The sequence below is a fragment of the Ovis aries genome, chromosome 9 (assembly GCF_016772045.2).
Source record: "Ovis aries strain OAR_USU_Benz2616 breed Rambouillet chromosome 9, ARS-UI_Ramb_v3.0, whole genome shotgun sequence".
NCBI lineage: Eukaryota > Metazoa > Chordata > Mammalia > Artiodactyla > Bovidae > Ovis > Ovis aries.
This window is the reverse complement of record NC_056062.1, coordinates 36,306,841-36,322,697: the sequence shown is the minus strand read 5'-3', so window position 1 is coordinate 36,322,697 and position 15,857 is coordinate 36,306,841. Positions and strand designations below refer to the sequence as shown.

The 15,857-nt window shown below is 40.5% G+C and overlaps 1 protein-coding gene across 2 annotated transcripts in view; it reads left to right on the top strand.

Annotated features, from left to right (window-relative positions):
• Positions 1 to 9,099, top strand: part of PLAG1 (PLAG1 zinc finger) — a 51,341-nt gene extending 42,242 nt beyond the window's left edge. Inside the window, exons 3-4 of one of the 2 annotated variants that reach the window (XM_012183720.3) lie at positions 203 to 561; positions 1,069 to 9,099. In XM_012183720.3, the coding sequence (XP_012039110.1) occupies positions 320 to 561; positions 1,069 to 2,326 (1,500 nt within the window). In that variant the 5' untranslated portion in view covers positions 203 to 319 and the 3' untranslated portion in view covers positions 2,327 to 9,099. The remainder of the gene's footprint in view (positions 1 to 202; positions 562 to 1,068) is intronic. The other variant, XM_042254231.1, reaches the window with a different exon arrangement.
• The last annotated feature ends 6,758 nt before the right edge of the window (positions 9,100 to 15,857 follow it).

Sequence of the window (15,857 nt, the reverse complement as noted above, 5' to 3'; positions counted from 1 at the left end):
ATCTGTGAACTGTTCATTCTGAGCAATGCCTTAATATGTATTTTGACAAATATAAAAGAAGCCTACAGATATTACATTAGACCAGCTGAATCCATTTTATGGTTTCTTCTTTCTTTTTTAATTCGAAAGCATCACATAGCAAGTAAAACTTCTAAAAATTAAATCTAGTTACAAACTAGTTGTTTCTTATTTTTTTTTCCAGTCCCTTTTTGCTTTCTTTTACGACCACATGAAACTTGAGAAGCCACCTAAAGCTAAATCATTTAGTGGAGTTGGGCAGTTCCCAAGTGTCCAACAAGAAGGCCTGCTTTAGGCTGCGATGGCCACTGTCATTCCTGGTGATTTGTCAGAAGTAAGAGATACCCAGAAAGTCCCTTCAGGGAAACGTAAGCGTGGTGAAACCAAACCAAGAAAAAACTTCCCTTGCCAACTGTGTGACAAGGCCTTTAACAGTGTTGAGAAATTAAAGGTGCACTCCTACTCTCACACAGGAGAGAGGCCCTACAAGTGCATACAACAAGACTGCACGAAAGCCTTTGTTTCTAAGTACAAATTACAAAGGTATTAAACTCTATTTGTCTTTCAGATTCTATTTTCTATTATGTTGGCTATTTGAAGCCATTGTTAACGTATATATTTGTATCCACCTCTTTCCGCTGACTTGCAGAGAGAAATGTGTAAGTAGATTAGACGTTTTAGCATTCTAAGTCACAGAGTTTTATGTGTTAGTGCTTTTGGATCTTTTTTAATGCAATGCTTAAGCGAGAGTAGAATGTCCATTTGTACAAAGAAATTGCAAGAGAAAGGGTATGGACATTAACGTGAGTATATTCTGTCTTGCTCAGTTGCATTTGCAATCACTAAAAACCAGCGAGAACTAAAGTGGCGACTTAGATGATTCCAGGTCTGTGGTGTTTAGGTGTGTACCCTTTGTAGCAGACGCGTAGTGAGTTAGAGAGTGTCGGTGAGTAGGGCAGGTCTGTGTTAGCCTAGCAGCTTAGCTTCCGTTTGAACAGGGAGGCCAGGCCATTCTTACCATGATGCTGACAGAATATGTCTGTGTTCAAGGCACATGGCTACGCACTCTCCTGAGAAAACCCACAAGTGTAACTATTGCGAGAAAATGTTTCACCGGAAGGACCACCTGAAGAACCACCTGCACACGCACGACCCCAACAAAGAGACGTTCAAGTGTGAAGAGTGCGGCAAGAGCTACAACACCAAGCTGGGCTTCAAGCGGCACCTCGCCCTGCACGCGGCCACGAGTGGCGACCTCACCTGCAAGGTGTGCCTGCAGACGTTCGAGAGCACCGGTGTGCTGCTGGAGCACCTGAAGTCGCACGCGGGCAAGTCGGCGGGCGGCGTGAAGGAGAAGAAGCACCCGTGCGAGCACTGCGACCGCCGCTTCTACACGCGCAAGGACGTCCGCCGACACATGGTGGTGCACACGGGAAGGAAGGACTTCCTCTGCCAGTACTGCGCTCAGAGGTTCGGGCGCAAGGACCACCTGACGCGGCACATGAAGAAGAGCCACAACCAGGAGCTCCTGAAGGTCAAGACGGAGCCCGTGGACTTCCTGGATCCCTTCACCTGCAACGTGTCGGTGCCCATCAAGGACGAGCTCCTCCCGGTGATGTCGCTGCCCTCCAGCGAGCTGCTGTCCAAGCCGTTCCCCAGCACGCTGCAGCTAAACCTCTACAACACTCCGTTCCAGTCTGTGCAGAGCTCGGGCTCTGCCCACCAGATGATCACCACCCTGCCTTTGGGCATGACTTGCCCCATAGACATGGATGCTGTCCACCCCTCCCACCACCTTTCCTTCAAGTACCCGTTCAGTTCTACCTCATACGCCATCTCTATTCCCGAAAAAGAACAGCCCTTGAAGGGGGAGATTGAGAGCTACCTGATGGAGCTGCAGGGCGGCGTGCCCTCCTCCTCCCAGGACTCTCCAGCGTCCTCGTCCAAACTGGGGTTGGAGCCGCAGCTTGGGTCCCTGGAGGACAGCACGGGGGACCTCTCCCTGTCCAAAAGCTCCATCTCCATCAGTGACCCCCTAAACACACCAGCATTGGATTTCTCTCAGCTGTTCAATTTCATACCATTAAACGGCCCTCCCTATAACCCGATCTCGGTGGGGAGCCTGGGGATGAGCTACTCCCAGGAGGAGGCACACTCTTCCGTGTCTCAGCTGCCCCCGCAGAGCCAGGACCTGCCGGATCCTGCCAGCACCATAGGGCTGGGCTCTCTGCACTCGCTGTCCGCAGCCTTCACCAGTAGTCTGAGCACGAGCACAACCCTGCCCCGTTTCCACCAGGCTTTCCAGTAGAGCCCCACGTGCGCATCGATGGCTGAAACGTACGCGCAGCCCTGCCTTAGCTGACCATTCTGGTTTTAGTGCCTACTTTAAGACAGTATCACAGTTTCTGCTTCTGTATAGTACCAATTTTCATTAAGCCAGTATAAAATAGAAACTAGGTTTTTAAATGAGCTTCAGAACCATTTGTGTTCAGCTATGTTTACCTGGGTATTTTGTCCTGATTCACTGCCAACTGTCATATTTTAAGACAATTTCTCACATAGGAAAGCCATTGTTAGCAGTCAAGTCTCACAGATCCCATGTTGTGACTTACTGTTAGATCTTAAACTTTGCATTTTTGTCTGAGATCAATGGCTCTACCTTTTGACATTTGGCTCCTTAAAAATATTTTGCTACAGAATGTAAGTTTTCTAAAACGTACGTGAATGACCTGAGAGTTTAAAAAATTTTACTAGCCTCTAAATGGATTAATAAGGAAATGCTTCAAATGAATTTAGAATCCAGTCTGGGGACATAGCATATGTTTCTTAGATATAAACATAATTTCAGGTCAGTATATTTTGAAGACTTGCTATTGTCTGGCTCAGATGTTTGCTGTCTTTTTTATGCACATATAAGAAAAATCCTAGACACAAAGCGCACCAGTATTTGTAGCAAACAGACCCCCGAGGAAGGTGACATGGCAGTCCATGTTACTTAAGAGTTGGCCTTAAATTAGTACACAGGATGTTTGCCATGTTTAATCCTTGTTGCTGCCTTTCCTGCGTTCATGCAAATAGTCTATGGTGTCAAGAGTCTTCAGCGTCAGTCTTTAGGTGCGTCTCTTTCATCTTCTCCACCTTTCACGGCCAGAGGGTAGGTCGAAGACAGCCAGCCATTTCCCTTGGCTTCTCACTGCACAGTTGGTCCGGAGTCCAGAGCTGTTGGGGAACACAGGTGTGCTTATCCCGGGATGGGGGGTTGTCCCGTCGTCTAGGGTGAGACCCCCCAGGCAGGGCGACCAGTGGGAGGCCTGCCACTCTGCTAGGGACTTGTCTGGGAACCACGTCCCCTGTTGCCAGGGTGGAAATGAGGGGTCAAGTCATAGCTTAACACTTACATTACTTCTTGCTCCCTTTGATTCAGTTTTCTCTCCCTGAGCACCAAAAGCAGAAAACAGAACAACCCTCTTCGCCAACCACCCCCACCCGCCGCACTGTGGTATCTTTCTCATTCAGTGTTAATTCGTTTTTCCCTGCTGTTTTTGGGCAGAGACTTTAAAGTTAAATGCATTTGAAAACTATTTGAGTAATGATTACAAAATTTAAGTGACTAAAAGTATATACAGTAAACCCCACTTTTACAAGTCACTGGGAAAGTGGGAGGAAGGTCACAAAGAAGCTGAATTTGCAGAGGAGGGGAGAAGAGCACGGTAAAACAAGCACTGTCTTAGGTGATGTGAAAAATAACAAATGCGTGGTGTTCAGTGAATACAGTAGTTATTACAGGCTTTCCTCACCTTAGACAACCAGCACATTTTCTCAAAGGTCAAACTATTCTATTTTTCTAATAATCGGTTGGGGCGTCAACCTAAGAAACATATCTTATTAAGCACTTGTTAACACCTTATTTGGGGACCCTGTCTGTCGGGGTGGGTTTGAGGAGGGAGGGTTTATATAGAAGAGTATATATCTCTTTAAAAAAAAATATTTCTGAGCACTCATGAGCCCTGTGTGGAAGCTTCTCTTCCCTTTGACAGGGCCAGCTATCACTGCGGATTTCCATGTTTACCAAGAAGTTCTAAAGATGAGTGCAGATTACTGAATATAATACATTATTTAAACTATTGGGGAGTAGTATAATTTGTGGAGAGATGTAAATTGTAATAATGTAAATGGGGGTTTCACTATATATTATATGTATGTACACACACGTGTATCGCACTTCATAGAATCAGAGTTGCTCTCGTATGGAGCTTTGGCTCCAGTATTTTTATCATGCTCCTATTTGTTTTTGTTTTTTTAAAATCCCAGGAGCAGTAGTTTTTATACGTATGTATTTAAATTTTATTATTAAAATTTACATTTTATTAAAGTGTGTTCCAAAGGCATTAAAATTATATATGTTAATAAGGAAATACATTTAAAATTTTTTCAAACTGCTCCTGAGTGTTTGCCTAGGAGACTGTTTGCTCTCAAAGTAGGCTTTTAGCTCTGCTGTGTGGCTGCCCGCTCTAGTTTCTATGAAACAGATTGCTTACTTAAATCATTAGTTGAATGATTAGTGTTCAATATTGCTTTAATCACCGTCGAGAGGAAAAGAAAAAAGAAAAAAAATTTTGGTGACAGAGCACAAATAAATAGAAAACCTGTTTTTAAATAGAAATCACGAATCACAAGTGTGGAAGCACTACTTTATTTTTGACTAAAATTTGCTTAAAGAGAAGTCAGATGAATGAACTGAGATGTTGGCCTTTTAGTGGGCTGTATTTCACTGCTAATAAAAAAGTAAAAAGGGAGTACCAGGATTTATTAAGTAAAGCATTTTGGAAATGGGGAATGGCGCCATGTAGGTGTACATATATATATACTTAGCCTAATTCTCGCCCAGCATACCTTCCAGGGCACCAGGGCTGAAATTGTGGACTCTGTTTTCACATGTACACACCCCTTTGCCTGTTGCTTTCCCACAGACTTGAAAATCACACTTCCAAGTAAGAGGGAATTCTGCTCATTCATTTTTTAAACTGACTATAGTGGTCACTAAACCCCCTTTGAGAGAATCTCTATTAACATGAGGTAGACTCATTTTATTTTAATTGCACAATGGTCTGACAAGGCTGTAACACCGAACTGGCTCTTTTTTTTTTTTTTTTCCTTAAAAAGAAAATGGACACTTTTGATGTCAACTGGCTGTGATTAAAAATAATGATTGCCAATTCTGTTTTCATTCTCCAGTGGCCAGAATCATCATCCTCAAAATTTCTAGTAGTGCCTTTGCTTGGGTTTGTTTTTTTTCTTTTTTCTTTTTAAAGGGATTATTATTGAGTAAAAATATTTCAGTTTAGAATTTGGACCTCAGACAAGACATTGAACCTCATTCAGTTTGACCTTCCACGTGTTTGTACAAATTAAGGTCACCAGATACCGAAGCACGGGCATGGAAGGATACTGACACTATAAGCAATATTCTCCACGGATGGACCCGAACATCACCTTGATAGCTTCTGGTCACTGCTACAATGTGCATCTTAAAACCCTGTTACCAAGTTCCGTTGTTCATGTCCTGACTGATCACGTGCTACTCTTTGTGCAACCTGTTAATTTCATGTAGGTGTCTCTTCCAAACTATGTATTTTTGCGGATGTGTTGCTTGTGTTTTATTCTTAGTCTTGTGCAACATAGTGATATATTGTGTTAATTTGGACAGTAGCGGTTTTTAAAAACCATATACTGACTGAAAACATGAGCCAGAGCTGACTGCTTTATTAAGCTAATAATGAATGTTAAAGAGTACATATTTCAGGATTATTCATCTAGTAAGCAATACACATATATAGGCCAATATTTTTTTAAAAAATAGAGCTTGGTCAACCTCTATACTACACATATTACAAGATATAGCACTTTCAAAACGAATCTAAACCTTTACAGAAAAACTTTCTTATAGGTTATGCCTTTTATTTTAAGACTTATTATAATTTGTTTCAAGTGCCATTAGAGGATAGATATATAGGCCTTTGATGTATAATGCTTTGTGTTCAAGAATGGTAGACGGTATTTTAAACAGGTACAGTTTTACAGTGTTTTCTTATCAATTTGCTATATTGCACAGAATCAGTGTGTGTCTTTTCATAAGGTTTTACAATGGTTTATTTTTTTACAAGGTTTACGTGACTCAAAACACACTGTCTTCCCAGTATGTAAGTTAAAATACAAAAAAAAACATATTCACCCAAGTTGCTTCCAGCCTACTGAGATCCAGGTGACATTGGAGGAGATCTTTTAGACGTCACGTATTCTTCATTAGCAATGGCAGACTGTTAACCTCTGAGAAATGAGTGCCTACGTTGAGACCTTGTCTGTCTTCTCTCACACTGTGTCAGCAGCCATGTCAATCACACAGATAATCTGTGGTGATCCCATAGATCCACGTTAAGCTGTGTTGTGTAGCTCTGTGCTGAGAACCCATGCAGAGCTCCTTTCTGATCCTATATACATCTAAATGATACGACCCGCAACGGGCAAGGCACGTTCCTATCACCCCCGGCCCTTCTGCAATATTGTCAACCTCTAAGGATGGAAGGCAGTGTCTTTTGATAAGTTACCTAGCTTAGAAAGGACAGAACTATTGCTAATGTGTAAAACACTTCATTGTATAAGCTTCAGTGGTACAGATGACCCAGAATGAATGTGTATCTTCTCAGAAACACTCCTTCAATATTCTGTTGGATCATGCTGCTAATGTAACTTGGGATACAACTCTTCATGGTGCTACAGACTTCTCTGTCTCGTTCAGTCGTATTTTTTTTTATCCATAGGAAAAAAAAAGGACTACATTAGGTGTAAAGGTGTACAATATATTTTTATACTGTGACTTCATTTGTCTTTAACAAGACTTTTACACCACCCACCACAATGTATTCATGTGCACTTGCGAAAGGAAACCTTGGACGTGCAAATGTTATACCAGAACAAACCCAGCTTTGTCCACAAAGGTGACCGTGACTCGGAAAGAAACATGGGCTTTATAATATGGTGTGGAGTGAAGAACGTGCTGTACGTTACTAACAGCCCTTTGAATTTAACAAAAACTGGGCATCCATTCGGAAATGGATTGCATCATGCCTGAACATAAGCTGGACTGCTGAAATTGTATTTTTAGCTGATGAAAAAGTGTTTGGACTAGTACTCTAAAAATGTTCTGATGATAAAGTTTTGAGTCAAAATAGAAAAGAGAAACTGCATTCCAGGCTGCATTTTGTATATTTTTATTGCATTTAAAATTCGCTCTTCTGTGATACCGGGAAATCAAGTGGCTTATCCTGTATATCATGTACTTAAAATGTATTCACAAACTACTGTTGTGTTTGTATAAAATATAGACAAAGATCATATTTTCTGTGTGTGTATAAGCTCTGTAAAATAGCAATCACATTATGAAGCTGCAGCGAGACTACATTTTAAACATACACATCCAAAGAAGCAGGCTATTTATTGTCCAGTTACCCAGTTATAAAATATTCATTTGCTGCTAATTAAACAATAGTACTGCAGCTTCTCATGGCCTACAGTGTTATGTTTGCTGTAAGAAAAAGATATGTGAACTCCACAAAAATATATGAATAAAAATTATAGAATGGCTTTAGATAATGTAGATCTTCCTGAAATTATAACAGATGATAAATTCCTATTTGGTATAACATTTTTTCCCTTTGAATTTGAAATATTTTCTCATTTGATAAATATGATTCTAATAGCTGCCTCTAGGACAATACTTGGTTGTTGAAATGTAAAGTTCTAGGGTTTCTTTTGTTTTGTCTTAAAACTTTTGTACCTTGAAAGGAAGGATAGAAATTGTAAATAAAAAAGTCAAAATGTTGTGCATCAAAACTTTAATCCAGGCGAGAATTCAAAGAATCTCCCAAAGGCTGTTAGAATGTATAGATCAATCATGTTTTTTATTCATATGAGATAAAATTGGCATTAAGCATTCCCTTGGCATTTACTGTCTGTTAGTCCTGTAAATTATCATTTTAGACGTTCTCTTTGGGCTACTTGTCTAAAACTTTGCTGAAAACCCTCCCTTGACCATTCACCTGGACTAGAGTGATGAGCTCACAGATGTCATTTTGTCTCAAATTCATCAGTTAAACAGTGATGCATGTTTGAAAGAAAGAGATTAATTCTGAAAATCCAGTTAATAATCTGACCAGGAACCAGTGGCAGGAAAAAAAAATTTTTTTTTTATTTCTCATAGCACCTCTTTCATTATGATAGGAGAAATTGCTTCTTCACCTTTGACTTTCCTGTCCTAAGGTTCTCTACCTTCAGAGAGGTAAAGAAAACGCACAGTGACTCCCCATTTGGCAGTTCCCCTTTTCACATACTTAATTCCAGCAAATCTAAAAGCATTTCTTTGTTAATTCTTAGCATTAACACTACAGACATTTTTATTTAAATTCACGCGTATGAAATGTTTCAAGGACTATTTATAGAAGGGAAAACGCTATTGCTTTTTATAGTCAGAATACTCTGAAAAAGGATGTTTGGGGTTAATTCACTTAAGGTGTATTCTCCCTTATGGAAAAGCAATTAGAAGTGTAGTTTAAGCAAACCATTCCACATAAGCATTGCACCATAGATCCAGTGGGGCTGAAAGACTTCTTCATTCAGGTTTTTGTTAGGTGAAAAGTTCGTACTGATGATTTATCATTAAGGGGAGGAAAACTTCAGTCTGACTATAGACAGCTTGAGTTTTTGCTGCCACTTTTCCTTAAATGAGCATTTCTTAAGCAGAAGGCACGTCTTCATGCAAAGTCCTGGGCTGTTCCCAAGGAGTCAGCTTTACAGAAAGAGGCTGGTTCCCTGATGATCCACTGGAATGAGGATGACACCATCGTTACAACAATGGGAAAGTGTAAATGCGGTATTGAGTTGTACCCAGGTACCCGTTTTTGTAGATCAAAAATGATCAAATGTTGGCGGTTTCGGGCCAGAACTAAAAACAACCAAGCCCAGAATGTCTTGACTTCACCTGCTTTCTATTCAACACAGAGGTCAATAATAAATCTGTCTACTGAAGATGTTTTGACTCCTGACTAGCATGATGGTTAATTTTATGTGTCCACTCGGCTTGGCTGTGGTACCCAGACTGGATGCCTGGTCTAGTCAAGCACTGGTCTAGCTGTTGCTCTGGAGGTTCTTTGTTAGATGTGGTTAACATTTATAGTCAGCTGACTTTAAATAAAACAGACTGCTCTCCATAATGTGGGTGGGCCTCATCTCATCAGTTGGAGGCCATAAGAGAAAAAACCCATTCTCCAGGAAAAGGGAGGTCTGCCTTCGGATGGCTTCAGATTCGACCTGCAGCATCAGCTCTGCACGGGTCCCCAGCCTCCCTGAGTCTCCAACCTGCTGGCTTGCCCTGCAGATTTCAGACTTGTCAGCCTCCACAGTTGTGTGAGTCAATTTCTTGTAGTAAATCTCTATCTCTATTGTATGCAGTATCCTATGGCTTCAGTTTCCCTGGAAAACACTAACACAGCTAATTCAACTGCTGTTCTTCAGAGGTTCTGGTTTTACCTCAAAAGGAGTGGCAACATCTTTCTCTGATACACTGTAATAGCAAAGAATGCAAATTCCCAGGTTCTCAGAGAAAAGTATCGTATATTAACGCATATAGGTAGAATCTAGAAAAATGGCACAGATGAGCCTATTTGCAAGGTGGAGACAGAGACACAGACATAAAGAAGGGACACGGACACAGCGGGAAGGGGAGGGTGGGACGAACTGAGAGATTGGATTGACATATATACACGTGTGAAACAGTGGGAAGCTGCTATATACCACATGGAGCTAGAAGGGGTGTGGGGGATGGGGCTGGGTGGGATGGCAGGAGGTCCAAGAGGGAGGGGATAGATGTATACTTACAGCTGATGCCCTTTGCTGTACAGCAGAAACTAACGCAACATTGTAAAGCAGTTACACGAAGAAAGAAAGAAAAACTGGTTAAAAAAAAGTTCCCAAGTTCTGACTGCTTTAGAAAAGAGATAAACAGCACAGTGCCTAATGGAGATTGTACCTATAAAGGAGTCCTCAGGCTCTCCTTTTGCATGCTAGTATTTTGACTGCCATGATTTTTTAAGTATTTATTGAAGTACAGTTGATTTGACAATGTGTTAATTTCTGCTGTGCAGCAAAGTGACTCAGATACACATATATATATCTATACATTCTTCATATTCTTTTCCATTATGGCTTATCACAGGATACTGAGTACAGTTCCTTTGCTCTGCAGTAGGACTGCATTATTAATAACTGCAGTTATTGCAGATGAAAATGGTTTTCTCCTAATGAACCGGTTTTCTTTTAAAAAACATGTCAGCAGTCTAATCTTGCTTTACCCTATAGAGGCATACTTGACATGTAAACCAATGTTTATCCTAACGCACACATGGAAACATTCATAAATTAAATCCTTTTGAAAACATGGTCCATTTGTAGTAATACCTCAGTCAAGGTCTTGAGATTCTGGGAGAGATGAGAGTTGGAAATGTAATGGTGCCTCACATAAGCTGCAGAAGTTTCCTGTTTTAAGGTGGCAGCATTTTTGCAAAGGTTTAACTTTTGGTTTAGTCTGTAGAGAACCCTCATCTTTTTCTTGGAGCCCCTTTCAGTGTGTTGTTCATGCTGTTTCCGAAAACACATAATTGATCTGCTGTTTGTATCTACACACATCTGGTGACATTTCTAAGATCGCTCCTGTAACCAGATTTTCATGTCCTAGGAATGTGCGTTATGTAAGTAGGTTAACAGACTAAACCATGCCCTATTTCAGATTTTAAGCTGTCAGCTTTTCCCACCCCAGAATTATGTAGTGGTGATCAGTGGCTGGGTGGGATGGCAGGGTGTGTAATAAATACACACCCTTAGAAACATCTTCAAGACCATTTTGTTTCAGAATGCAGGCAGACCAGTTCGACTATTCCCAGTTTCCTAAGTTACATTAACTTTCACAGGAGTGAAGTGCACCTACTGTTGTATTTTCTGTCCTGAATCCTTTCATACGCTATTTCTGTAGTTATTCCTAACCTCAACATTTACTAAAAGAGCTTCAGGTTAATGCCAGTCAGTGCTTTAAGGGACCCTGAAAATTCTTTCCCACTCTTGACAGCAGTCTGCCCGTCTCCTCTTACTTTTTCTGTCATTTTCATGTGAAGTCACTCACTGTTCTTGTGCTTATCCCTCCCTGTCATATGCCTGCTTTCTCTGCTCCTGCCTCTGAACTCTGGGGCTTCCCAGGTGGCGCAGCTGGTAAAGAATCTGCCTGCAATGCGGGAGATCCAGGTTCCTTCCCTGGGTCAGGAAGATCCCCTGGAGGAGGAAATAGCAACCCACTCCAGTATTCTTGCCCAGGGAATCCCAGAGACAGAGGAGCCTGGTGGGCTACAATCCATGGGGTCACAAAGAATGGGACACGACTGAGCATGAGCATGCCTGTGAATTCCACATGCCAAAATCTCACCATCCTCTGCAGATGGGGACTGCAGCCATGCAATTAAAAGATACCTGCTCCTTGGAAGAAAAGCACTTGGCTGTGACAAAGAAAAACTATGACAAACCTAGACAGCATATTGAAAAGCAGAGACATTACTTTGCTTTTACAAAGTCAAAGTTATGGTTTTTCCAGTAGTCATGTACAGATGTGAGAGTTGGACCATAAAGAAAACTGAGCACCAAAGAACTGATGCTTTTGAACTGTGGTGTTGAAGAAGACTCTTGAGAGTCCCTTGGACTAAAAGGAGACCCAACCAGTCCATCCTAAAGGAAATCAGTCTGGAATATTCATTGGAAGGACTGATGCTGAAGCTGAAGCTCCAATACTTTGGCCACCTGATGCCAAGAACTGACTCCTTAGAAAAGACTCTAATGCTTGGAAAGATTGAAGGAAGGAGGAGAAAGAGATGACAGAGGATGAGATGGTTGGATGACATCACCAACTCAATGGACATGAGTTTGAGCAAGCTCGGAGAGTTGGTGATGAACAGGGAAGCCTGGTGTGTTGCAGTCCCTGGAGTCGCAAAGAGCCAGACATGACTGAGCATCTCAACTGAACTGAACTGAGCCCTTTCTTCTTCTTTTTTTTTTTTTTTTTTTTGACAGCACCATGCAGTATATGGGATCTTAGTTCCTTGGCCAGAGATCGAACCCACATCCCCTGCACTGAAAGCAGTCTTAACCACTGGGCCACCAGGGAAGCCTTCCCTCTAGCTGTTTCCTGATGATCACTCTTCCATTCACGATACCTTCTCAGCTTTCACCCACGAAAAGTATCTTATTTTCCCTGTGAACTTTTATTAGATCTTCTCAGGGCTGTGTCTGTTTTTTTTTTTAATTCTTTTAAGCCCCTGAATTCAAAGCTCTGTCCACTTAGTTTCCTGCATACCGCAGATAATGAACACATATTTGTTGCCTCAAGGGCAATGATGGCTTTGACCTTTCTCAACCATCTTAATAATTAGGACATATAGCTTAACAGAAGTACTCTTTCAAAAGTTGACCCTAGAAAAAATTTTATATGACAGTCATAATGCTGGGGTTATCTTTGTAAAGGCTTATTTGATACACTGAAGACTGTGTGATCGTACTTAAACCTCACATTTTGTTCTGCCCTCCTGCATTGAAATAAGCTAATTCTATAATAGTGTACCCTTTCTTCAGAAATAAACCACTCTAAACACGTTCACTGCAATGGACCAAAATTAGGGAAGAACCTTTGATGATTCCAATTCTTGTAACTGTACTTCAAAAGCTCTGTGAAATTGTTAGCTCTGTTTAAACTTTCTGGAAGTTGAGTGACTATCTAGAGATAAGTAGGTAGGGTTCTTAAGATGTTATTTCACCAAGTACTATGATAAGTTCTCATAACAGAAATTATCATTTGGAAATCTCCTTAGATCTTATTCAAATGTTAGTTTGCATTTACCCTCAGCAGTTAGGCCAGTGAGTGAAAAACCACAGAAGGAGAACCTTTTTGTTTGCTTATTCTACACACAATGAGAGTCAATTTGTGCTCAGTTGTGTCCTACTTTTTGCTACCCGGTGGACTGTAGCCCATCAGGCTCCTCTGTCCATGGGATTCTCCAGGCAAGAATACTGGAGTGAGTTGCCATCGCCTTCTCCAGAGGATCTTCCTGACCCAGAAATCGAACTTGTGTCTCTTGTGTCTCCTGCATTGGCGGGCAGATTCTTTACCCCGGGCTACCTGGAAATGAGAGAGGTTGGTAATCCTTTCACATCGAGATGGAAAAAAATAAGAAAGGACATAAAATTAAATAATACAATCAAACTTGATGCATATAGTAAATAAAACTTTTGTCATTTGAAGGAATACATCAACACTCATATGTATGTCCAGGTATTACAAAATCTTTTATGTGTGTGATCATAAATAAGGTAAACACATTTTCAAAAAGGTAAGTGTTAAGACCATGTCTTATTAATAAAATTAGAAAAAAATTAGTCATATTCTTATATGACTTCAGGAACTTCCCTGGTGGTCCAGTGGCTAAGACTCTGCTCTCCCAATGCAGGGGACCTAGGTTCAGTCCTTGGTCAGGGAAGTAGATCCCACATGCTGCAACTAAGAGCTTACATGCCACAACTAAAGATTTTGAATGCCAAAACTAAAACCTAGTGCAGCCAAATAAGTAAGCAAATAAAATACATACATATATATTACAAAAGCACCAACTCCAGGGACTTCCCTGATGGTCCAGTGGTTAAGACTGGGCTTCTACTGCAAGAGGCGTGGGTTCGATCCCTGGTCAGGGAACTAGATCCCATGTGCCACAACTAAGATCCTGCAACTAAGACCTACCTGGCACAGCCAAAAAAATTATATATATATATATTTTTTTTAAGGCTATGACTTTATTTTTTTTTATCTTTTAAAAATGGCATTTATTTTATTAAAAACTTTTTTTTTAGTTTTTTATTTTTTAAATTTTAATATCTTTAATTAAGGCTATGACTTTAAAAAATAGGTAACTACTGGAAAACTAAGAAACATCATCCTAAATATTCCTTGGATGAACAAAAAGTTCCAAACTGAAATTACATGGGGAAAAAGGCCATGAAATAAGAATGTGTCATATTAAACCTCCAAAGTCAATGTTTAAGTTATGCTGGGAAAATATTAGGACTTGAAAATTCTTCATTATTGAAAGAGAAAGAAGATAAAAGAATGCTCTCTTTAGCTATGGGGAGACTGGTAGCTAGCCTCCAAATCCACTCCATTACCATTGTGAAAGAACAGTAGCGGGGCTCATGACATGTCTAGCTGGGGCCTATTACACTGCACCCCAAAGACCCCCTTGCAGCTCAGTTGGCTGTGGAGCTACATTGTCACCAATAAAACATAAGTGACAGTGTTGCATGCTGCAGGGGACTGACATCACATTTCCTATCCCCTCCGCACCAGCTGGAATGAAGGCAGGGAAGTGACCCAGTTGTAAAGAAGCACACAGGACATTGCTTTAGAGCTCTGTCACACTTTCTGAAAAAGGTCAGAGAGGAAATAATTTAGGTTTTGTGGGTCAACTGATTGCTGTCATAACTACTCATTGTGGCTACTGCCACTCATACGCAGTCATAGACACAATGTAAACCAATCAGCATTGTTGTGCTGCAGCTAAACTTTATTACAGAAGCAGGCAGCAGGCAGAGTTATCCCTCATGTAAGGACTTCTGTGGCTTCCCAGGTTGCTCAGGGGTAAAGAATCTGCCTGCCAGTGCAGGAGACACAGGTTCAATCCCTGGGTGGGGAAGATCCCCTGGAGGAGGAAATGGCAACCCACTCCAGTATTCTTGCCTGGGAAATCCCTTGGACAGAGGAGCCTGGTGGGCTACAGTCCACAGGGTCACGAAGAGTTGGACAGGACTTAGGGAGTAAAACAACAACAAAGAACTTAAAGGTCCTTAGTTAGATATGCTGATGTGACTTCCTATTCAGACCAGTACGGTGGATTACATTGTTAGATTTTCAAATACTGAACTACATTTGCATGCCTTGAATCAACATCACTTTGGTCTTAATGTACAGTTTTTTGATATGTAACTGAATTCTATTTATTAATATTTTGTGAAGGATTTTTTTGCATTAACTCTTGTGAGGAATGTTGGTCTTATAGTTTGCTTTTCTTATAGTGTCTTTGGTTTTCATATCAAAGTAATACTAACTTCATAAAATGAGTTGGAAGGTGTTCTCTCCTCTTCTATTTTCTGGAATAGATTTTGTAGAATCTTAATTTGTGTGTGTGTGTGTGTGCTAATTTTTCTTTAAGCCTTTGGGAGAATTCTCCAGTGAAACTGTCTGGGCTTCAAGATTTCTTTTGGGAAAGTTTTTAAATTTAAATTCAATTTTCTTAATACTTAAAGAGCAATTCAAATTATGTACTTTTTATTGAGTGAATTATGGTCATTCATATTTTTTGAGGAATTGATCTATTTCATCTAGTTTCCCAAATTTATACATATATTAATAGAGTTGTTTGTAATATTTTTTTTTGTTTGCAGAGTCTGTAATAACACTCATTTCAGTCTTAATATTGGGAATTTGTCTTTTCTCTTGATAAATGACAATGTTGCTAGAAGTTTGTCAATGTTGTTGATCTTTTCAAAGACCTAGATTTTGTTCCATTGATGTTCTCCCTTGCTTACAATCACATTGTTTTTGATCTCTATTATTTCCTTCCTTAAGCTTCTTTTGAATTTATTTGCCCTTCTTTTTCTAAGTTCTTAAGGTGAGGATATAGACTATTGATCTGAGACTTTCCTTT